Source organism: Denticeps clupeoides, chromosome 5 (genome assembly GCF_900700375.1).
Source record: "Denticeps clupeoides chromosome 5, fDenClu1.1, whole genome shotgun sequence".
Lineage (NCBI taxonomy): Eukaryota > Metazoa > Chordata > Actinopteri > Clupeiformes > Denticipitidae > Denticeps > Denticeps clupeoides.
In genome coordinates this window covers 27,370,556-27,394,084 of record NC_041711.1, presented here as the reverse complement: position 1 = coordinate 27,394,084, position 23,529 = coordinate 27,370,556, and the positions used below count along the sequence as shown (strand labels likewise).

General features: G+C 43.0%; 1 protein-coding gene across 1 annotated transcript; it reads right to left on the bottom strand.

Annotated features, from left to right (window-relative positions):
- Positions 1-27: 27 nt before the first annotated feature.
- On the bottom strand, positions 28-23,463 carry pear1 (platelet endothelial aggregation receptor 1). Its single transcript, XM_028981261.1, has 23 exons — positions 23,164-23,463; positions 11,252-11,362; positions 11,072-11,173; positions 10,523-10,623; positions 10,131-10,223; positions 8,000-8,246; positions 7,331-7,433; positions 7,106-7,242; positions 6,570-6,782; positions 5,681-5,855; positions 5,403-5,523; positions 5,150-5,313; positions 4,688-4,790; positions 4,213-4,359; positions 3,980-4,111; positions 3,010-3,138; positions 2,652-2,774; positions 2,370-2,579; positions 1,517-1,626; positions 1,160-1,286; positions 929-988; positions 650-841; positions 28-426 (listed from the first exon to the last, which is right to left on the bottom strand). Exons 1-23 carry the CDS (start codon positions 23,382-23,384, stop codon positions 284-286), a joined length of 3,264 nt encoding a protein of 1,087 aa, XP_028837094.1. The 5' UTR covers positions 23,385-23,463; the 3' UTR covers positions 28-283.
- Between the last annotated feature and the right edge of the window lie 66 nt (positions 23,464-23,529).

The window sequence follows — 23,529 nt, the reverse complement described above, 5'->3', positions numbered from 1 at the left end:
TACCGACACCAGACATGGAAACGAAGGTAAGTTACAGCTCAGTTTCTTTTTATTTACATTATGTACAAAAAGGGGAAAATGATTACATTCATTTCAAGCAGGAGCACCACATGACTCCAAAAACACTTCACTTCAATGCAATGGCAGCTTGTAGCTGTAGTGTAAACATGGGGACATCTCAGAAAAATGTGATTCCTTAACGACCCTCCGCGAACATTTAGGTCCGAAGGGGGGACCTGATCTTCACCGTGCTGTGATTGTCTGTGGCCTGCTTTGGGCTCTGTCAGTGAGGCAGCCTCCATGGGGAGGGTGAGGGGGGTCTGCGCACTGGAGGCAGGTCGTAGTGCCCGGGGATGTGACTGTTGGTAGGGAGGTCATAGTGGTTCTGAGGCTCTCGCTCCGGGACGTTGCCAAGAGAAGAACGTTCTGAGAAAATAAAGTCACAGGTTCAAACTCCACTTACTACCATTGTGTCCTTGAGCAAGACACTTTGAGATCTTGAGTGTCTCCAGTGGGACTGTCCCTGTAACTACTGATTGCAAGGCGCTCTGGATAAGAGCGTCAGCTAAGTCCTGTAAATGTAACTGTGGTTGTAGTGAAGTTGTGACACTAGTTAGAAAGCGAAACAGGATGCTGATTAGTTCTGTACCTCTGCGGGCAGTAATAGAGCCGGATGGAGGGGGGCTGATCTCGGAGTAGGAGCGTTCTCTGGAAACAGCCGACTTCATCTCCATGTAGCTGCTTTCGTGTGGAGCGGGCAGCAGGCTGGGCAGGTCTTTAATGGTGGCGTATGGGTTCTCGCTGTTCAGAGAGCTGCTGCTGGCAGTGCAGTCCTTCATTTCTGTGGAGAAGGAAGTGACAGATTAGGAAACGCTTCTGTTATTAAGGAACACAAACCCAGTTTAAGGGAATAAATGAATACTGGCACCTTTGTTATAAAATTTCCCAAGGCTGGCACTGTAGCTGTAACTCCGGTCAATTCCAAAAGCTGCAAAAAAACAAAGGCATGTATACAACTGGTAAATTTGGTATGGTAAGTTTTTAATTTTTTTTTTAATGATTTTCTTTTCTGCTGTGTAATAGTCAGGTTGACTGTTCGGAGAGAATAAATCAGAGGTTGAAGTTTCTGATGGACTTGATCCATGGGTGGGGGACGCACCATGCTCTTTGGGAGGTTCCTGATGTTTCCAGTCAGCAGGCAGGGTGGCATTGCTTTCCACCCCGAAAAGGCCCCGCCTCTCCCTCTCCGAGTTCTTTACACTGCAGAACAGTTGGTTGTTGGTGTTCTGGGCAAAATGAATATAAAACATCAATGACATCTTCTAAAATACAACAATACAGAATACAACATTGCTGTTTGTCGTGATAATGTTTAGCAATGTGATATTACATTTACAGCATTTATCAGCATTACAATCAATAGTTACAGGGACATCTGTGATCTTCTGGTTTGTAGGTGAGTGTGTTACCCACTAGGCTACTAGCACCCTGTGATGTACTAAACAGCAGTACTCACTTTGATGCAGCGGTCCTGGTTGTTGGGCACGTGGGGCAGCGGGGGTCTGTTTTGAGTCAGAGTGTGGTAGCTGGGATTGGAGTAATAGTGATGGTAGCTGTGAGCAATATCTGTGAAAGCCAGAGGAGAAGGCGTTATTATTCATTCATTCATTCATTCAGAGAGCGAAGAGTGATAATTCCCTGGAGATCATGAATTTTCCAAAAACAACAGTAAATAAACCCAACAGCCTCTGCAGCTTCCAGTATTTCTGCCTTGCTTTTATGCACTCACACTAAACAATTTTGACACTCTATCACACTCACAAAGCATGCAGTCAAAGCAACATCAAACACAGAGGCCACGTAGTTCTCAGCACATAACGAGTAGAAATGAAAAAACGCGGCGATCCAAAAATCAAATAAAAAAAGAATGCTGCAAAGCATGAAATCTGAAATAATAAAACAGAGACAGTCTGTTGTTTCCTGTAGAAGCAGATGGAAGTTGCAAAGTTGGTTCAAGAGACATTTTTTGCTTTGTAACACACAGTGTGTTATATTACATTATATTATACTAATTTATATTATTTTCAGGATTGGAGAAAATACATTGTAAAAGTATGTGATGGCTGAATACTGAATACACTGAGATAAAGAGTACTCAAAATACTCCTGAAGTGTACTAACAAAACTCGGCTATTTAATATTTGGATTCTGAATATGTATCACCTTAATGTGTATTATGCGTAAAGTGTTCTGGCAATAGCAACCAACTTTTTGAAGAATTAATAATAATTTTTATATTTATATATATCACCTCCAAAACTCATGTTCCACAGTGTGCAGAATATGATAAACTCAGGTATTTCAGGTACCTGGCACAGCATACTCTGAGTTGACAGTGCGTGTGGAGGAAAAGGACACGGTGGGTGTGTGGTTCTGTTTGTCCTTCTGCCGACGACGGTACAACAGTAGCAGCGCCAGAAGGACCACAACCAGGACCACCAGGACCACAATGCCAGCGATGGCCCCCCACGAGTCCCTCTCCCCTGGGGAGAGTGGCATAATCACATTGCCAGTGCGATCTGAGGAAAAAACACATAAATCTCACACACTTGTCAGACATTTCTAAGTGCAGACGACTGACAGGATCATACCTTTACAGTCAGCCATCAGGCCTGGCTCACACACACACTCTCCTGTAACAGGGTTGCACTGGAAGCTGGGAGGGCATGTGCAAAGCTGAGCACAGTTAGGACCAAAGGTTCCAGCTTGGCACTCTGGACACACAGCAGTTCATATAGCTTAGTACACATATACACACACACACACACACACACACACACACACACTCACCTAATTAAACCACTGAAAACAAAATATAAAAAAATCATATAATGCCTTCATATAATGCCATATAATGCCATATAATTGCATTATTTTTGCATGATCAGCACAAACATTTTTGTTGCCTGAGTGGTACTGAAACAGTAAATAAATGTCACTGGAACTCACTCAAGGAGCAGTCAGGTCCCATCAGTCCATGGGGACAGTGACAGGAGCCGTCCTGATGGTGGCATGTTGAGTTGTTGGCACACTTGCACACACCGCTGCAATGCTTCCCAAAATAACCCAGGGGGCAAACTGAGGAGCACAACAAACATCTTATTCCTTGATATGCGTATAAAACAATAGCACAAATATACCATATGCAAACGTTTTTTTTTTTGTTTTTACTTGTGGAGCGTTTAGGAAATATTTCAGACTTTTGCTACACAAACACATGTGAAATACATACACATTCACGTATCAAACTGACAAGCATGCCTTTATACTACTGATCGCACACACACATTTGAAACACTCACACGATCCACGTGAAATGTACACGGACACGCACATATGTATATATGAAACACTCAGACAGACACAGGTGAAATAGACTCTTATGTAACAAACAAAAATGTAACTTAAACGGTGTGTTAAAAGCGCATATAGCGTTAGTGAAGCTTTTCACATGTTCGTGTGAGTGAAAACTTTTCACTATTTCGCTTCTGTGGATTCTTGTGTGGCGACCCGACCCATTTTGCGCATGCGCGGTCCAATCCGGGTAGCGACGCACCTCTCCCTTCTGTTTCTCTCTGTATCATCTCAGTACATCGCAGTCTATCAGCGAAGAACTGTACTATGTCTTCATTGGCCGAAAACGTCCAGGAATGAGCTAAGTAAAAAACTAATCCAAAAAAAAAAAGAATATTCAAAGTAGCCGGCGGCGCTCGGGTGACAGTGAGTCTTCCGTCAGGAAGGGAGAGCGGTGTCGCTACCAGGTTTGGACTGCGCATGCGCAAAATACCATTATCATCAGTGACTGCTTTTCAGTTTCATATGTGAATGTGTATGTGTTTCACATGTGTTTGTGTAACAAACGTCTGAAATGTTTCCAAAACGGCCCCTCATGAAGTGTTTGTATTAGTGAGACACTGACCCTGGTCACAGAGGGCTCCTGTAAAGCCTGGGGAACACTGACATTGCCCTGTGATGTGATGACACGTGGATACTTGGGCACAGGCGGGACACCTTCTGCTGCACTTTTCACCATACTCACCGGACCTACAAACTGAGATATGATTGAGATGTCATTTATGACTTATGATCTTTTATTATGACACAGCCGTGTCAAGGTGATAATAAAACACACACATTGCTGCAGCAACTCACTGTGTTCACACTGAGATCCCTGGTACCCAGCTTTACACATGCAGATACCACTGTCTGGCTGGCAGGTGGCGCCATTGAGACACAAGCATGTCTGGTTGCACTGTGGACCCCAGGAGCCCTCAAGACACTGTTCAGCACAGCGAGGTCCTGCAGGCCAGTGGAAGGTGTGGTTAGATCAAGCCTGGGTCTGTGGAGAATTATTATTGCAATAACAGTAGAAAGAGGCAGTTTCAAACAAGCACACTGTGATTCGCAATTCTCTGTGAACTTGTATAAGGTGAGATGACAATACTGTTCTTTGATCATCTTTGATAATCTTTTCATCAATACATTTGTTTTAATTACAAGTAATTTTCCCCCCTCGTTTTTCTCAGTATAGCAAACAGGAGATTTTGTATAACCCAATCTTATGGTTTTGTTCTTATTACGGTGGAGAGTGTTGAACATTCTGGTAAAACTCTGTCAGTTTGAATACCTCTCCACCCCGGCAGACACAAGCACTGTCCTGTAACTGTATGGCAGCCATCATCGTGAAGACAGTCACACTTCTTTAAACAGCCCACACCGAATGTGCCAATCTGATGAAAGCGGCAGACAGAAAACGGTTTAAGATGAGGTCACAAAAAGTCTAAAGCAATTTTGATCTAAACATAAATGCTATTGTAGCAATAATAAAGTTTTTCTTTGTAATTAATAATATTCAAAACTTACTAAACATGCACTGTACTTACTTACAGATTTACTGTAGAAAAGCTTAGCCATTCAGAATCTAACAATACCACTATGTTAAAGTCTTATTTATTTGGAATAAATTCCAAAAATATAAACCCTCATCCAAAGTTTGTTCTGAGTGGTTTGTTTTTAGCTTAAAGGTTACAAAGAAACAATGCTGTTCGGATGAGAAGCTGAACATCCATTCCCAGACAGCAGGACGTACTGGACATGACTGGTCACACAAGGGACCCTGCCAGCCTGCTGTACAAGTGCAGGATCCATCCGCTGGGTCACATGCTGCTCCATTAGCACACAGACAAGTAGCATTACAGCCACGACCCCACATCCCAGGTGAGCAGGGGACAGAGCAGTCTGCGCCTCTCCATCCTGAAAACACCCAAAACTCTTAATGCCTTGCTTTTGGTATGATAGTACTTGCATAGCCTCTGCATGTTACCACCCTGTTAGACGCTCACCTTCTTTGCAAAAGCAGATGCCATCGATGGGCGAGCAGGTGATGGAGTTGGTGCAGGTGCAGAAAGACAAGCAGCCTTTGCCATAGAGGCCACTCTCACAGAAGCTCTCGCAGTGATCCCCCTGTAGGGCACATGGCATGGACCATTTCAATAAAAGGTAAATATAACTGAGGTAAGTTGGCTTAACAAAACTGTTTCATAATTACACTACAGCCACATGGATGATGCTCTAGTGTCATTATGAGGACAATAATTAAGTTCTAATCATGTCCAGTTACCGTGTATCCTGGAGGGCAATGGCATTGTCCTGTCACGCTGTCACACACCCCTCCATTGACACACAGGCAGGGCTCCAGGCATCCGTGACCATAATACCCATGAGCACAGGTTTCATTACAGAAGAGTCCAGCCCATCCAGGCTCACAAGTGCACTCGCCTTTCAGGGGGTGACAGCTATCCAAAATAAAGGAAATCAATAAATATGCATTATACATTACACAGATCGAAGTCATCTGAAACTTCTGCTCATGATTATGTACATTTGTCTCTACAAGCTGGAGAGTAAATACATGCAAATGAACAAAGGCTGGCTGGCTAGTGAGCCTTAGCAAAAGTGTTATACACAGTAATGTGTAATTAAGTGTGCATACAGGTCTGGACCACTTAAGACTACTGTTTTTCTGTTCCTATACCATATTCATGATTTGTTCAATTTGAACATCAATATACCTATTTGTACATGATCTCACCAAACATGTAAAGATTTCATCCAGTTTTGACTGTTAAAACCTTCCCAAAATTAGGGTTATCATTATATTATTTTGTAGTGGTCATAAATGTGTTTAGTTAGTTGTTTAGCATTATTGTAACATTATTGTAGTTTTCTCTTTTTTGGCTATTTTAGACAATAAAGTTGCCTATTGGAACTATAGTCAAAATGTTATAGGAATTATTGAATAATATAAAAAACATCCTGTATTTTTTACATGAATACCAGCCAATCAATTTTACAATCCAGTAAATTTCACACTTTAAATAAAGCCCTATATTCTGCCTATGAGCACAGCATCTCTTTTTCTGGTAGAAGAGTGGCAAGCTTGCTGCGAAGACACTGTGTCTGAAAGGGAACAGCGGGGATGCTGGCTGGAACATGCTGCCGCATGGTACCTGAGCGTATGTGGGGCGTGGCAGAGGCAGCGGTTCTCGCAGTGCATGCCGAAGATCCCGTCAGCGCACATCCTCTCCCTGCAGTGTGGTCCCATGAATCCCGACTCACACAGACAGCCCCCGTGGATGTTGTAGCAGCGAGCGCCGTTAGCGCAGTCGCACACGCCTCCACAGCCCGGACCATAGCTGCCCACAGCACACTCCTCATTGCACCTGGGGGATGAGAGCTCATCTTACTGGATTTTGCGGCACAATTTAATGCCAGTATAGTAGGGGAGCCAATATTTGGTTCTGGAGCTCTGCCTTATAGGAGACGATCCAACTTTTCTTAACTACATAATGAAATGTAATTTGAATGGATTCCCCTTTTACTACCATTTTAGCATCTGTTGCAAATTACTCTCTTAACGGTCTTATTAAACTGTGTGCCTGATTCTGACTAGCACTTGAGGAGAGTTGGATGGTCTCCTGGTAGGCAGGACTCCCTGGTGTCCAGGACCTGGGAAGCCCTGAATGAAGAGGTGGATAATACAAACCTGTCCCCAGTAAAACCAGCAGCACACTCACAGTGCCCGCCCTGTGGGTCACAGTGGCCGTTGTTATAACACACGCACTCCTGAGTACAGTTGGCCCCAAACCAGCCGTCTCCACAGCGCTCTGTGCACACTTTCCCCTGAGAGGGAGAGAGCAGTGTTTAATTATAGGGTTAGGTGAAAGCCTAGAGCGAAAGTTCTAATAGTGAAACGCGATCAGCCTCCTACCGTCCAGCCGGGAGGGCAGATACACACTCCTGTCCCCTGGCAGAAGCCTCCATTCTGGCATTGGCACACATGGCACTGCCCCTTCCGACAGGATTGTTCACATCTGAAGAACAGTACAAAAAAAATCAGTCTACAACAGAAACATTCCACAATTAATGTTTTATCGCACTTTATATAATAATAAATTGGCAAACATCAAGCAGAAATATGTTTCATACTCTCTATACACAAATATAACACACACATACTCTGCAACTGAGGAAACAATGGATTGCTTTTTTGCAAAGACAGGCACTGCACCAGTTTTTTAGTTAAAATATGTCTGTCACTGCTGTTAACTCACTCACATCTCATATCTCATCTCATGTAGACTGATACCACTGTGTGAGAATGTGTTCCATCGTTGCAGAAGAGTTTATGGATTATTAAATGTTGCGCTTTATTTTGACAATCATCTGTCGTCAAGCAAGAACATCATTAGTAGTTATTTATACAAACACCTTTATTTATGTAAATGTAATTTTATGTTCTTTTTGTCCCTCACTGAACACTAATATCCTCTTGCTAATAAATGTTGAACCCTCATACTTGGACATCCTCAAAATATTATCTTGATTAACACCAATGAGACACCAGATATCTGGTGACATGAGGAAATCTGATACTCACAGAGGTCCAGTGAAGCCCTCTCTGCATGTACACTTTCCCGTCCTTTTATCGCAGGACCCCCCAGTTCCACACAGGCAGCGCTGCAGGCAGCCCTTTCCGAAGGTCCCCGTGGGGCAGGGGTCCTCACAGGTGGGTCCCTTGTACCCTGGAGGGCACTGGCAGGAGCCATTAAATGGATCACACGAGCCTCTGTTTTGACACTTACACGGTTTACCACATCTGGGACCCCAGTGTTTCTCATCGCAGGCTGTTGAAAGAAAATCGACTGCTGTTAATAAACTGTTAATAACTACTGACCTTTCCTTGAGAACATATTTCTCTGTGCCATGGATGAACATGTGTGTAAAACTCCTCCCTGGTGCAGAGTTGCACTGGAATATTAAGTTACCTGCATTGTGGCTCAACTGACAAGACAATTTTCATGGAGCTAAAAAGAAAAATGAGGATGACATTGGGACATTTTAGGGGTTCTGATGGCCTTCATTTTGAGGCGAGGAAGCACATTCACACAGGGTTTAAATTTCAGTCAAACCCCAGGCTATAATGATGAGACGTCAACATGGGAGACGTTGTCGGTTTCTTCTACAGTAGGACCCATCTCATGAACTCAGACTGGCTGCAAGAGGCGCCCAGAAAAACATCAGAAAAAAGATCAGACATCTGATCTTTGGCTTTTTAATTTGATCACACACATCCTTCATCAAGGTTAAGTGCGCCCAATGATAACCACTGCAGAGTTGAAATAGAAGATAAATTCATTTAGTGGGGGGCTAAGCCCACGCTTGCTTCAGATTCAACTTTTAAAAAAGCTTTATTCATCTTAGCCTCATATTCACTATTGGACAATTAGGGGAAATGGATTTTAATGAATAAGCAAAGCATATAATATAAATGCTCCTGCATGTGTCACTATGAATTACTGAGAGCTCCAATGCTGAAAGGACTTCACTGACCGGAAGACAGTTGGACTCCAGCCCCAGACCTAAGTGATGAATGTGAGCCATTTTGGCAAATGGACTAACACAGTAAACAATAGAGATGAGTTCATGTAAGGTTATTGTGTAAGGATGTTCCCTGAAGGACTTAAATTAAATGGAGCCACACTTTCTTTAGAACAAAAACATAAGTGGAATGAGGCAGACATGGAAGACATAAAAAGGAATTCAGCTCTAGACATTAATATTTAAAAACAGTGTTTAGTGTAGTATGTTAATATGTTCTACATGATCCTACAAAAATGTATGTTGATACAAATTTCTTCTCAGAGTTTAAATCTGTCTCGATGTCTATCTCTAAGGCTGGCTCGGATTTGGTAAGCCTCGCTTCGGGGGGTGTAGCTATTGGATTACTACAGCTAGAGGACTGATTACTCCAATGTGGCCTGCTCCCCATGCAATGCTCTAGATTCAATGTGGAGACTGTATGAGGGTGGGGTACCTACAACCAGCAACTCCTCCCAGGGCAGTACAAGCATCAGTCAACAGTCAAAGTAAACCATTCTGCTGATCTCGATTTCTCCATGTAACAGTGTATTAGGACGTGTCTTCCCTCCTAGCCTGCATGATGCGATAATAAGCAGTTTAGAAGCGCCAGCTTTCCATAATGTGGCCAACGCTTTTTTTTTTTAATGTGCGGGAAAAAAATCCTCTCGTTTTCCTCAGTGGATCCTATGTATTGTGGTGGAGATATTGCGTGTATTTAAACCCCGTCCCCCTTCTCATCTAACATATTGCTCTCCAATAAAAGTGCACTCGTTACAGTTTGCCTGTCCTCTCCTCAACCATTATCTCAGCACACAAGCAATGAGGAAGTGTCAGTTTCTCCCTCAGCCAGTGGGTTCCAGCAAGGGTTCACTCAGTACAGCCAGCAGTGCAGTCCTCCTGCCCAGAACAAGAGGCAGGATTTTCCATTTCCTCTCCTCTCACTGCCGCCTTGCACCATAATACACAGCTACGCACACCTCGCCACCTCCTGCAGCTCTTCCACTCTGCCTGCGCTGCTGGATCAGAGCTTTTTCTGCAGAGTTTGCTGGCCTCAGCATGTGGCGGCGCGGCCATACGGTGGGTCACAGCCTCTTGTTGCTGAATGGAGCCTTTGTGTGCAGCGTGTGTGTTTGGAGACAGGGACTCACCGCTGGAGCAGTCGTCGCCACGCCAGCCACCCTCACACTGGCAGCGGTCCGGAGCCACACACCGACCGTGCACACACTCTTTACTGCAGCGGGCTGCGGCACACACACACACACACAGGAAGAGAAGTCTAAGAATGATGTACATGACACATTTACACATAGAGAAGATGAAATCTTAACCAGTGTGTAATTTTGTGTAACACCAAAGAATAAGGCTAGTTAGATGATCTTCTTCGAGATACAAATAACTAACAAGATCCGGAGGACACCTTCGGCACATAGTGCTGTGCTCATCGCCTGTAACAGTGCCTGTAATGTTCAGGTGCATTTATCATATGTCATATGTTATTATGTGTGTTTCATGGATGAGCAAAGCCTTTGCTGCTACTTACGGACACATCTACTTCTGATCTCGTAGAACCCTGGACAGCACTGGTACCTCCGGCGATAGTCCATCTTCACAGCCTGCCGGTAAGCTGATTTGTACGTGATTCTACAGTTGACAGTGAATTTGTGAATTAATTAATGCTGATCGGGCTGTGCAATAACCTGCGTGCATATAATAAATCACTGGGTTCACAACCAGGGCCCCGTTTCCTGAAGGCAGAATTTCTGAATAAGTTAATAAGAATGAGCTGCAACTCTTTTCCTACCGGAGAGTTTAGGTATTTGGCACATGCTGGATGGATGATGAGAAATCCTGCTTCACCCAGAAAAAAAAAACGATTTCTTTTTTTTGTTCTTTCTTTGTTTATTTTTTATGGGTGGGTGTGGATTGGGGGTATTGCTGTTTGTTTTCATCTTTTGAATCAAATGTCTCAAAATTTAAAGACATATCTTTCAACAGGACCATCAATAACCATATAAACTGTGTGCTCCTTTACTACACACTCCGGCCAGTGTCAGTGGAATTTGGAAGAGTGTGTGCTTTTCCTTCTTACTTGTGACGAATGCATTTGTTGGCTCTCCAGGGTTCGGAGCAGGCCTCCTCAATCACCTGGTCAAACGGGTGGGAGTACGACTCCTTTACCGAGGTGGTGAAACTGCAGGAGCAGAGAAAGAGTTCAAAATCTCCAGCATGGCTCATCTCTCAGCTTCTGGGATCTGTAGGTAGCTCTCACCTTTCCCACAAGCTGCACACGTTGGGATCCCTGGGGTTCAAAGACGATACAAGGTCAACCAAAGAACCCAGCAGAAACAGGACCACAGAGATCTCCACTGACTTCATGGTCCTGCAGAGACAGATAAGACCCACATAATCAGAAACAGATGTGTGGAAGTTCTTTTTCTTTAAAAGTCATTTTACCAGAAGCTTTTCAAGGCTCAAATCACACAATAATGAAATTTTTAAAAAATAATTAAAAATTTTAAGGGATATAAAGTGTAAACGTAAGACCTAAATTATGTCTGCCTAAACAGACATTCAATGCAGGAACATGAATATAAACACCCAAGAAGAATGCTGCATCAAAATACGTTTTCCACATAGAGTGGAAAAGGATTTCAGCCCCGCTGCCCTTCACCGTGATACACAGGTACACACTCTTCACTCCCTCCTGCAACACATCAGCCTTGTTGTGGCTCTTTCTGAGTCTGCTGGCCTCATCACATGAATGCAGCTGCAGCAACGCAGTCACAGTCTCAACACGCCGGTCACATGTGAGCCGATGAACACATAGCTGAAAAAAATTTTTTTCCACATATGGTGAGTAACATGGAGGAATTTAGCAGAGGGACACAAAGTGAGGAATTTGGATCAGCTCTCATCCAATTAAACAAAACAAAAGGTCTCTAAACTCCCGAGATCCATTCGTGTCCAACACACACACACAAAACGACATCTGGTTTCACTCTGAAGATACCCCGGGGACGGGATAAGGAACGTGACAGCGACTTCTCATGAAGTGTCTATCAGAAGATGGCCTCCAAAGCTCCCATGGACATGGTGACCACACAGCGATGCATTGCTCCACCGTGAGAAACCGCATGTAGCATGTCAAGAAACGACGTCACTGCACTGACACTCAGTCGGCAAGCTCTATTCCCACTTGTTTGGATAGTCCCTCTCGATAGTTCACTCTGGGTTTCACAATCAACAAGCCAGTGGACATTACAGAATTAACATCGGCCACCGGCTTTTGTTTGGAGTGTATTTCCACAAAAGGAGGACGTATCCAGCCTGACCCAGAGGATCAGAAAATAAACTAAGAGAGAAAAAGATAAGAACCATTTGTGATACGGACACTTCCAAATGACTGATTTGTTGAAAGGGAAAGCATCTGTGACATTCTGGAGTCGAGGACTAAAAGCATGGCACATTGAATGAGAGCAGACATCGGGTTTCAATTAAAAAAACAGAATACTCCGTCTGACTGAAGTAAATATTTTAATTAGTTCTCTCTCTCTCATTCTCATTAAATGTTGCCCAAACCACACAAAGAATTTCTGAGTGCGAAACAATCGCAGGCACTCTTAATGACTGATAAACAGTGTACAATAACTGGTGAGTATGCAGTTTTATATATTTATAAGTACATTATAATTGCTTTAAGGGGTTCCCATCATTTCTTCTATGAGAAGTAGGATATATATTTTCAGTAATAATTTTTCCACAAATTTCCAGCTTTAAAAATAAATAAATTACAACCTGCTTTCCCAGACGAATCAATCTATAAGTGTATTTGGGGTGTAGATATTCACTGTAAAATAAAAAGGTTTTCAAACAGAGCAGGAGTCATTTGAAGAAAGTTGATGGCACAGACATGAAACCTCGGAGGTGTCTGGATTTCATAAGGGTGTTTGGAGACGAACTCATACGTTTTGGGGGTTGGTTTTAATGAGCAGAACAGAAGGTTTTACCCTGCCCTAAGCAACTTTCATGTGGCCCTATTAAATAATGGAGAGGCGGCGCGTGCACATCTGCAAGCACACACCAACATCTGCACACTACCAACAAAACACACACAAACATTCATATTTAAATGACAAAAGCATGTCCCACACTGTAGATATTTTTAGTAAAAGCAAAGACTAATGCAGTGGGATCCTCTGGGCTCAGGGATGACAAGCATGTCCAGGCTGAGTAGAACGGGAGAAACTGAGCACACATAATTGTATCCAAGAATGCTCAGTCACTTAAAAGGCCCCACAATGCTTTTTCCAGAACCGTACGATGACTTCAGTCCAAGCTCGGGACAAATGAAAACAGATGCAGGGGCATTCGGTTTATTTTTCACAGCGCCTGTGTTTTCAGAGTGAGATTCATTGACGCTGCTCAGGCCACGTTACTGCCATGTTTACTTTGCGCAGAGTGAACGGCTTCTCAAAATAACCAGAATGAAAAAAAAATGTTAAATGCCTTGCCATGTTTCGACGGAAGCCTGCTTTCTTACAATACGTGGCTACGAAACTATACAGGCAAATAAGAGCTCAACACAAAGCAATGGCAAGATGGCATTTAATGAAAGTGTGAAGCAGAAAAAAGTGAACAGTACATTTACATTTACATTTACAGCATTTATCAGATGCCCTTATCCAGAGCGACTTACAATCAGTATTACAGGGACAGTATCCCTGGAGCAATTTAGGGTTAAGTGTCTTGCTCAGGGACACAATGGTAGTAAGTGGGATTCGAACCCGGGCCTTCTGGTTCATAGGCGAGTGTGTTACCCACTAGGCTACTACCACCCTAAGTACAGTAACTATATATTAACAAGAAAATAACCAAAGCCGGACCAAATGACAGACTGGCTATATGATCAGTCGGCCACTGCCTTTATTCTGCATGTGACACATGGCACTGATCAAGCTGTTGCCTTCACTGCCCCCTCCCTCTCTGAGGCTGGGATGTTAATTGAGGTAGAAACTATTAGTCACTTCTTGGAGCACACAGATGTGCTGGGAAGGAAAATAAGAAGGGGGGGTGGGGGGTGGAGAAAAGCGAGCTGGCAGTGTGGACCGGTGACAGCGAGTAGGGGACTGAGGAAGACAGAACGGGGGAAGGGGGAACGGCAGAGTCCACTACGGTATCAGCTCTCCTCCCGGACCCCTACAGCTGGCCCAAACAGGATATCGTTTCAGCTCTGGCCATTTGTAATACTTTCATTTCAGGTCCCTGAGGAGCTGAGCTCATGATACCCCCCTTCACTTCTTCATGCCGGAATGGCCAGCGGCAGACATGCCAAGGAAAGCGACCCGTAAGCGCACCAAAGCCAGCCGAATCACAAGACTGTTGCATAACACATGCACAGACGTCACTGTGAAGAGCAGACCTGGCCATGTCACCAGGTAAACTCATCTCGGCATGCCATTCATTAAGTTACCAATCACGTCATTAGCCGCAGAGACGGTGGGCCGAGAAACGCAGCAAATCGCACTGAAATCAGAGCCTCCCAGAGACACTGTCAAACCGCAGCCGCAGCCCTGACTCAGTGAGGCGGAGAACTAATAAAGCCTAAAGGCGAGTTACGGTAAACTGGGGTAAAACTCATAATCCTGCTCATAAGGGGCTTGGTCTTCTCTGCGCTGGCTGGCACATGTCGAAAACTCAGCCCCTCCACCGCAGCTGCCCTGCTACACGCTCCAGTGCAATGCCACATGTTGGCTGGGGGGGGCAGGGTGTACCCCTACTTCTGCATGCCCAGATTCGAGCCCTTTCCTCTGCATCGTGCCTTTTCTGCTTTCTGCGGATGAAGCACCACACATGTTAATGGACAAGTCCAGCACCAGTCCCCCCAAAGGGTGAATTGTGGAGTGGAAAGTCGACTTGGCGTTTGCTGTGTTTTCGATGCACCTCCCGTGAACTGCGTGACAAAAGGATGATGGAAGGGAAGGAGGAGGCCGTGCTACAGGGGAGGCTTTTTTGGAAGCCGCTCCTCTGCTGACTGAACGGTGAGGGTGCAGTGCCATATATTCTGGGATTTATGTGAATACCTTGACTTCTCAACCCTCCCCAAAACGTGAAGAGACACCTTTACCCCTCAGATTTATGGTGCAACATTTCTGTCTGGGTGATCCCATTTGTTTTCACATGAAGAGAGCACATGTGTTTCATTCATTATCTAAATCAGACAAACAGAAGTGTCCTGACTGCAAAGGTCTCTCTCATGTTCGCCTGGTCAATTGCACTCCACTGTCAGCCTCCATACTAAAGCAAATTTATCACATTAGAGGTCAAAGTGAGCCACAGAGTTTACCTAACCTAATGAACAACAGTGGAAGAAGGTGCTTTCAGTGGTGGACAGGGGACAGCGTGGGTACCGTTCAACAGCTACCCAGACTCACATTCTTTCCAATGTTCTCCAGTTGTCCTTGAACAATTCTGGGTTCTGATCAAGTTGTCTACAATCACAATGTGACTGATACAAAGTCGAACTAAGATCCTAAGATCCGAACACACCAATCTAAATTCATGGCAAGGTCTGACTCAAAAGTCATGCAAAACGTTGGGTCAAACATTAATACTGAAGTCTGGCAGTTCACAGCTCTCATGGCCCATTAATGGCGCTGCTGTAACGGAAAAATGAATAAAAACAGATCAAGTCATTCAGGATCTGGCCGCTTGACACACCATGGCCCTGAACTGTCTGCGTTTCAGCAAAATAACAGGATATGTGTGCCCCTTCCTCTCCCAGCTGCTCCTCTGCCCTCACACCGCAGCCTGGTTCACAAGCCACTGAAACTAGGGTCACCACTTCAGTCAACTTCAAAAGCATGAGCTCGCTCATCACTGGCGACCGTTTTCACTCCGACGCCACACCTTTTCCTCCCTCTTCCTCAGAACACCCCAACATAGTCTTCTGATAGCGGTTGCTTTAGGGATCTTATGTACTTTAAGGCGTTTGGCCTTATGTACTGACCACATGGTTGAAATTAAGCTTTCATGTGTGCAGAGTTACAAGCAGAAGAGCTAGACAACTGGGTGGTAGGAGCCTAGTGGGTAACACACTTACCTACAAACCAGAAGACCACAAAGTTACACGTTGAAACCCCACTTACTATCAAGACACTTTACCCTGAGAGTCTATGGGGGGACAGTCCCTGTAATTACTCTGGAATTGCTCTGGATAAGGACGTCTGATAAATGCTGTAAATGTAAAAGGTTCCACAGTGTAGACCTCATGAGCAAATGAACGGATCTAGAGACGAACTTTATCAGCGACAATTAGTCTTGAGTTCCAATGGAATGTCGTGTTCTACTAATGCAAGTCTGTCACATTCAAAGGTAAATTATTAAATGATTGATTATTAGAATGACCACAACAAATGGACATCCAGAATGTTCAAACTCTTCCAAAGATTAATTACAATTAAAGGATTCTTTGATGAAAGTAAAATTTGGAACTATTATTTAAAAATCAAAAATTATTATAAAACTATTATTTCGATCTTTGTCAGTGACTACTGCTAATGTAATTTTTTTCCAAATGATCATTCTTTTGAATAGTTGTAAATATTTAAAGATTATAACATATACAGTATGTGTTCATTCATAGTTTTGATGCCTTCAGTGAGAATCTACCAATGTACAAAATACACAAAATGTACAACCTTCTGATTACGGGGCCGCTTCCTTAACCGCTAGGCCACCACTGCCCATGGTGGTGGCCGCTTCCTTAACCGCTAGGCCACCACTCCACCATGTAAATGGTCATGAAAATAAAGAAAAGGCATTGAATGAAAAGGTGTGTCCAAACTTTTGGCCTGTACTGTATCTACTGCAAGATGACACCAGATGTTATCCTGCTTTTAAAAATCTACAATTTACTGCAATAATAAGCATTTTTATGAATATTACAAGCATTTCACTGCATATCATTCCATTTATGACTGTGTGTACGCGGCAAATGACATTTGAATTTGTATTTATTTATTGAAATTATTGAGATTTTTATGAATATTTTGAAGTAGCTGCTTATACCCAGGACTAGAAAGTGGTGCCCAACTTATCTTCTTCTTACTCTGTAGGTGGGTAATGCAGTATGTTTTTATGTCGGTTGACACTGTTGACTGTTTCTTTTTCTTTTACACTTAAAACCATGACCACAGCCAGAATGACTGCGGCCTTTTTGGTCTGGTGAAGTAAGGGGGGTTCAAAAACACAAATGTACATCTGTGAAAATATATGCTAGCCACACACATACAAGTTGGAATAGGAACAACTACAATGACTTAAATACCAGTCTCCATATTTCGTACTACACACGTATCACACCATCCAGAGAAAAAAGTGAACAAAGAGGGAGGTAAGGCCGAGGTTTTAGCTTTTAGAGGACATGACCAAAACTCAGCCATAATTATATGTGCAGTAATTTATGTGGACGAAAAACATGCAGAGACATGTGGTGCCCACTAAACCCGATCCAAAAAATACAGACTTTCTCTGTTTACACAGAAAATGGCCAAAAGCAAATGTGGTGCACAATGGGGAAGACATATACATTGCACCCTTGGAATAAATGAGTCACAGTAGTGGCTAGTGAGAACACCAGTTCACAAGAAGTGAAAGTGAGAAAGTGTAAGTGAAGTGATTGTCATTGTGATATATATAGCACAGCACACGGTGACACAACGAAATGTGTCCTCTGCTTTTAACCATCACCCTTGGTGAGCAGTGGGCAGCTGTGACAGGCCCCTGGGGAGCAGTGTGTGGGGACGGTGCTTTGCTCAGTGGCACCTTGGCGGATCGGGATTCGAACCGTCAACCTTCTGATTATGGGGCCACTTCCTTAACTGCTAGGCCACCACTGCCCAAAGAAGGACCAGATTAAACTGTGTCTCTTTCAAATTACTTTAAATATACATAACGTTTATTAATTTAAAACTTGTGTGAATCATCTACACAGTGTGGCATATAAAAACAAGCAGTTTCAATAGTATTTCAAGACAAATCTATCTAGAGGAATGAAGTCATTGCATATATAACTATATAACTCGGATACTGATCCCAATAATGTATATGGGATTATAAATATATTGTAAAACAATTTGTCTTTATACATTTATATTGTTCTTAGTCTAGGCAGCCCTTTAATACTTTAGTACAGAGCAGGGTTCTGTGGTCCTTTCTGGCTATAAATACTGAAATCAGTGCTGCATTACGGGGTGCTTAATTTTATCCCAATAAATGTTTTAGAGGTATAACAGTAATCTATTTTGTTGGCTAGATGTGGATAATGAACCCTGAACGAATTAAAAAGAAATTAAGATGTTGAGTTTCAGCAGAAATACCCATTACAATGCACACTGACTTACTGACATGAGTCATTAGATTCATGACCATGAGGAAGTGTTTCCAGTTGCCTTCTTCCTCTACTGACACACCCAGAAGCCCACGGAAGCCCTATCTACAATGAAAAGCCATAAGAACCCGTGAATCATCGCATCACAACGTGCTTACATCACGATACTGCTATTATATTCTAATGTCTGACTCATTAAGCCCTGACATTACACAAATTCATCTGGTCACGAAGGTCACTCTACCCAGTGTCCAGTCTTTATACAACTAATGTGAGGAAACTGAAGCTGCATGAGCAGGATTACAGATCAATAGAAATACTGAAAATACTAATATTTATTGTGCTTGCTTTCATTTATTTCTTCAACACTGAACTGCAGTGTTCCAAACAATTTTCTATATTTTTATTTATTTATGGGTATTGTATATTGTCTATACCTTAAGATACCTTAAATGCCTGCATTATTTTTCAGATATTTTAAACCAAACATTATTTATAATGATTAACTTAATCCAGTGTTTCTCAATGTAATTTATGGACATGACACATGACTTTTACTTTCAGAGTAAACCGCGGTGTCACGGTGGGAGATGATTTACTGCCATCTGCAAGACACTTTTGTTTAGTGTCATGACACACCAGGTGTAATAATGGAGGAAAGATCAAGTCATATTAAATTATGGCCCCTTGTAAAGCTTTTTATTTAAAATGAGTCCTCATTGTCCATTTCTCTTTGGGAAATTAGGTCAAAAATACATTAAAAGTTACTCCAACTCTGGACAGGATATAGCAAGTGACTGCCAAACATGACATCGTCCGGGCTTATTTGCTTTTAGCTTTCTTCCAGTATACACAAGAGGTCTATGAGCTCATTCAATTCTACTAGGGAAAAAATATATAAAAAGGGAAAAAAAACTTCCATCTAAAAAATTAATAAACCAGATTTCATAATACGTTACCTCTCTGAATGAATTTATATCTATAAACAAATGTTTGGTGTATAAAAAAGATGTCAAAAGTGTCAAAACTGAATGGCATAAAATATCTGCATACATGTAGAGAGGAACATTATCAATCTTGAGTTCCAGTGGAATATAAGTGTGCCATTTTTTTAATTAAATGATCTTAGTACAGCTGAAAACAGACAAACTGTTTGTTTACTATAGTCTAAATATAGAAGTAAAACCAGAACTGTATTGTTTTCTTAGCTGTGGAAATAGACTAGCAGAATATATTTCCCAAAATGGAAACTCTCCAGGATCTGGATTCTGAGGTGGCCAGATTGTCAAAAACGTCATCTCCACATGCATTTAAAGTCCACATGCACAGAGAGAGAGAAAGAGAAAGAGAGAGACAGAGATTGGGGGGGTGGAGTGGTCAGATGTGCCCCTAATTTCCCCCGAATGTACAACAGATTTCACACTGGTGGGGCCACTCCAAAGGGGGGGCCGTGGATCCAGAACACATGTCTCACTCTGAGTACTGTGGTCCCAATAGGACCCAAAGGATCACTGGTCCTCGCCTGTTGCCTGCCTTGCACTGCTGCAGGCTGATGCTACCGAGACACCAGCATCTCGGCAGTAACGTCAGTCAGTTCTGGACCATTTTGCATCACAAGCCCAGCAAGATCGCTAATCCGTGGAAATCACAGCCCCACAGCATCTGGTTCAAGTGAAAAAGCAAACTGTTGGCTGGCAAGTTTATTTGAAGCCACTAAACGCACCTAAATGGTTTAGTCAGCTCTCCGCATGCAACGTTATTTATACGCATTGCTTCCTGTTTTTATTGGTTTACGAAATGTTTATTGTTTTGTGCAAAGGTGTTCCGCTCTCTTTTCGGAATTACAGTATAGAACACAGCGTTTATTACACGTTTGGTGGCGTTATTTCCGTTCTGGTATATCTGCTGTACATCTACCGTATGCATCTGCAATCGCAGGATTCACAGTTTTTTGGAATTTAGGAGTGCAGTGGTGCCTTATCTCCAGACCTGCTGTGGTATGCATTTATAGTGCATTTAGCTGTCTCCAGCTCACCAGGATTGAGGAGATGTTAAGGCGTACACGTGTGGGGCCTTGGGGCCATCGTTGCAGCCGAATGGGAGAGGCTTTTGTACCATGCAGTGTCAGTCCTCCTGCTTATAGCGAGTCCAGTCCTAGTCAGTAAATTCATAGCTGTTAAGACCTGCTGATTTACTAGCGTGACTTCCTACGGTATTTTGCCGTTTTGGAAAGTGTGGAGGAAATCTGTTTCTTATTATTTGCAGAAAAAAACAACAGAGTGTCTAGAGTCAGAAAGATTATTTGATGAACTTTGGGTCTACCTGGAAGGTCACACCTAGAAAGCATTCCAAGTTTTCATCAAACACTCATAAGTGTTTAATGACACTGAATACGCTGCAAAAAATCAATGTATTAACTAATTTAAAATGGTATAGAAAGTAGTGTGACGTTTATGCAGTCAGCCATGGTGGACAATACATTTTCTGCTGCTTCAGAGGCCTGTCTGCTCCACAGAGACAGAAATAACAGGAAGACAGGGGGGGGGGGGGGGGCAACAATGTGGCAGGCCAGATGCTCAACACACAGAGAGGATGTCCTGGGCAAAACGCGATCACGAGAGAAGAAGAGGGGCCAGCAGCCTGCCCTGTTCTGCCCCGACAAAGAAAAGTCACCCAAAAAAAGCACATTTTCCAAAAGCCTCTCCGATTACACCACCAAACTCACTCGAGAAAGCAGTCACACGATCCACAGCACTACTCCTCAAATAAAGAACCGTCATGTATGTTACCTGCGTATTCTAACAATCAAAATCTCCATCCAGTTTATTTATTCTGATCTGGACATTTTCAGCCAGTTACCAAAAAATGGAAACATTAGAGCAACCCAACTTCTGTGTCTAAATTACTGTATACTTTTATAAGCATAACACAGTAAGGTGGCACACACACACACACACACACACACACACAGAGGACTGAATGAGGCCAAAATAGTTCACTGGGACCTGACTGCATTTATCCTTTTTCCATATCTGCAAGTTGCTGTAATGAGATACTGCAAGAATGTTTCCTCTCATTTGTTCACTGACCTGCACTTTTATAGTCTGATCTGGATCATGGAAACAGCCGGGACTTGGGAAGGACTGCGTAAAGAGCCGTCAACGTGCTGAAGGGAAAGAGTTGTGGACTGGACTAGAGTAGGAAGAAGCCACTTGAATCCAACTACCGTGTGCTCTTCTAAAGATATTATCCTCAGAACAGGGGCTGCACAGTGATCTGTTTTTGCTCAGTACACGTTGAGTTTCTGACTCAGTCAGACACGGCGGCACCCTTCCTCACGTTCTAATTGTTTTCGTCTCCAGCGTTCCACAAAGCCCCCTCCAAGGCTGACAGTCAAACGAAAACACAAGCAGCTACAGGAAAGACCCTCACCGCAGCACAGTACAATGTGGTCACCTTCTCTGGAACCGCCTATTGGAGCATGCGCTCACTAATAAAAGAGAAAAAAACATGAAATCCAGCCCAAACCCACCGCCTAACTGCTGTCGGATCTGCTCCAAATTAGCTGCATGGCTGCAGAACATATGTGTGTTACTGGGGTTTATATAAGCATGTGGCAGTAATATTGAAAAACTGAAGTGTGTTGATATTCCCTCATTTCCCTCAATGTATATATCTCCAAAAACATCAGAACATTACAAAAGACCAGTCACTGGCTGGTGGTACAGTAAATTATACATATAGGATTGGCTGGTGGTACAGTATACATTTATATGTATATATATATGTAATTAAGTGTAAATTAACTGTATTTTTCTGCCGCTGTTTTTGGTTGCATGTGTTTGCCATTTTCCATTTCTCAGGAAGTGCAATCACCTGGTAGACATTTACAGATTCACATTTCCAATTTCAATAAATGGTGTTTCATTCTTATGATTATATTTGAGACTGTATATCTATAATATACACCTACCAGAGTCTGAAATCGCTGCTGTAAAGATTTCTTTCACTAGTAACGATTGATTTTGTCCAGTTGGGGTTGTGTGAGGAAATAGGCTTAATTTGCCCTGAGGACTGCATGAAGCACGAAGAAAAGTTTTTTTCTGATACGAAGTACTCTGGACAGTAATGTGTCAGTGGGTGTAGACATGAGAGGGTAAACTATAAAGTGAATGTTCGTTTGTGAACAGAAATTGGGCTTTTGTTGTGTCCTTGTTCTGATGCTGCATTGTTTAGCACTTCTTTGGCCTTCAGGAAGATCAACATGAGAGTAAATCAGTCATGGGGATGTTGTGAAAAACGCACAGAGGCAAGTTAAAGAAGTTTCTTTAAATCAGTCTCTTTAATCCATCCGAAACTGGCTGGAATTGAACCAGATGACCCCCCCTCCTCCTCATGCCTTCAGGCAGCTCATGATAGGGACTCTTGTTGGTTTCATACTAAAAAACGTGAAGGTGTGTCAACAGATTCAACAGATTAAAATGCAATCGTATATTCTGTATTGTTAATTAATCACGTACGGTATACTTTCCGTCTTTCTATTGCGAGTGTTATTGCAATTTGGATTTAGTGGCTGTGAAATAAGCAGCTTCCCCAATTATTTTATTATCTTTCCTGCTGACACTTTACTGCCCAGAAGTGCCTTTATGAATTATAATATTAATAGATGTAGACATCGATTACTCAGTTTGTGTCGATTACTCAGTTTGTTCTAATGTAAATAAGACGATGACGACGGAATGAAAGGACGAATCGTTAAAAAACTACAGGAATCTTTAAATAGGAAAAGTTACCTTGAAGTTGCACATTTGCTGTCAGCCCACCGCGTTGTTCCGTCACGCAGACTTTCCGACGTGCGCAGGTCGAGAGATCGAGTCCAGTGGAGAGATCGAGTCCACCGTTCACATCTGGGACGCGGGGCAGATGCGCGGCGGGTTCGGGGAGGCGGGCAGCGTCCTCTCCTCTCCGGGAGAGGCGGGACAGGAGGGGGGGAGCAGGGAGGGAGTCCTCTCATTCATTTGGAAATGTAGCTGAAGCACAGCGACCAACACAGTGGGGGAGAAAAACACCTGGTTCATTCACAGGCTGTTTTTTGGCGATGTTTTTTTTTTTTGCAAATAATATCCGATTGTATAAAGGATCAAGGATCGATCGAGTTC

Coding starts and splice junctions, on each gene's coding strand:
- pear1 (XM_028981261.1), bottom strand. CDS start 23,384: ATGAGAGGACTCCCTCCCTGCTCCCCCCCTCCTGTCCCGCCTCTCCCG. Junction 10,624..11,071: donor AACAAATGCATTCGTCACAA/GTAAGAAGGAAA, acceptor TGTCAACTGTAG/AATCACGTACAAATCAGCTT. Junction 427..649: donor CTCTATTACTGCCCGCAGAG/GTACAGAACTAA, acceptor TTATTTTCTCAG/AACGTTCTTCTCTTGGCAAC.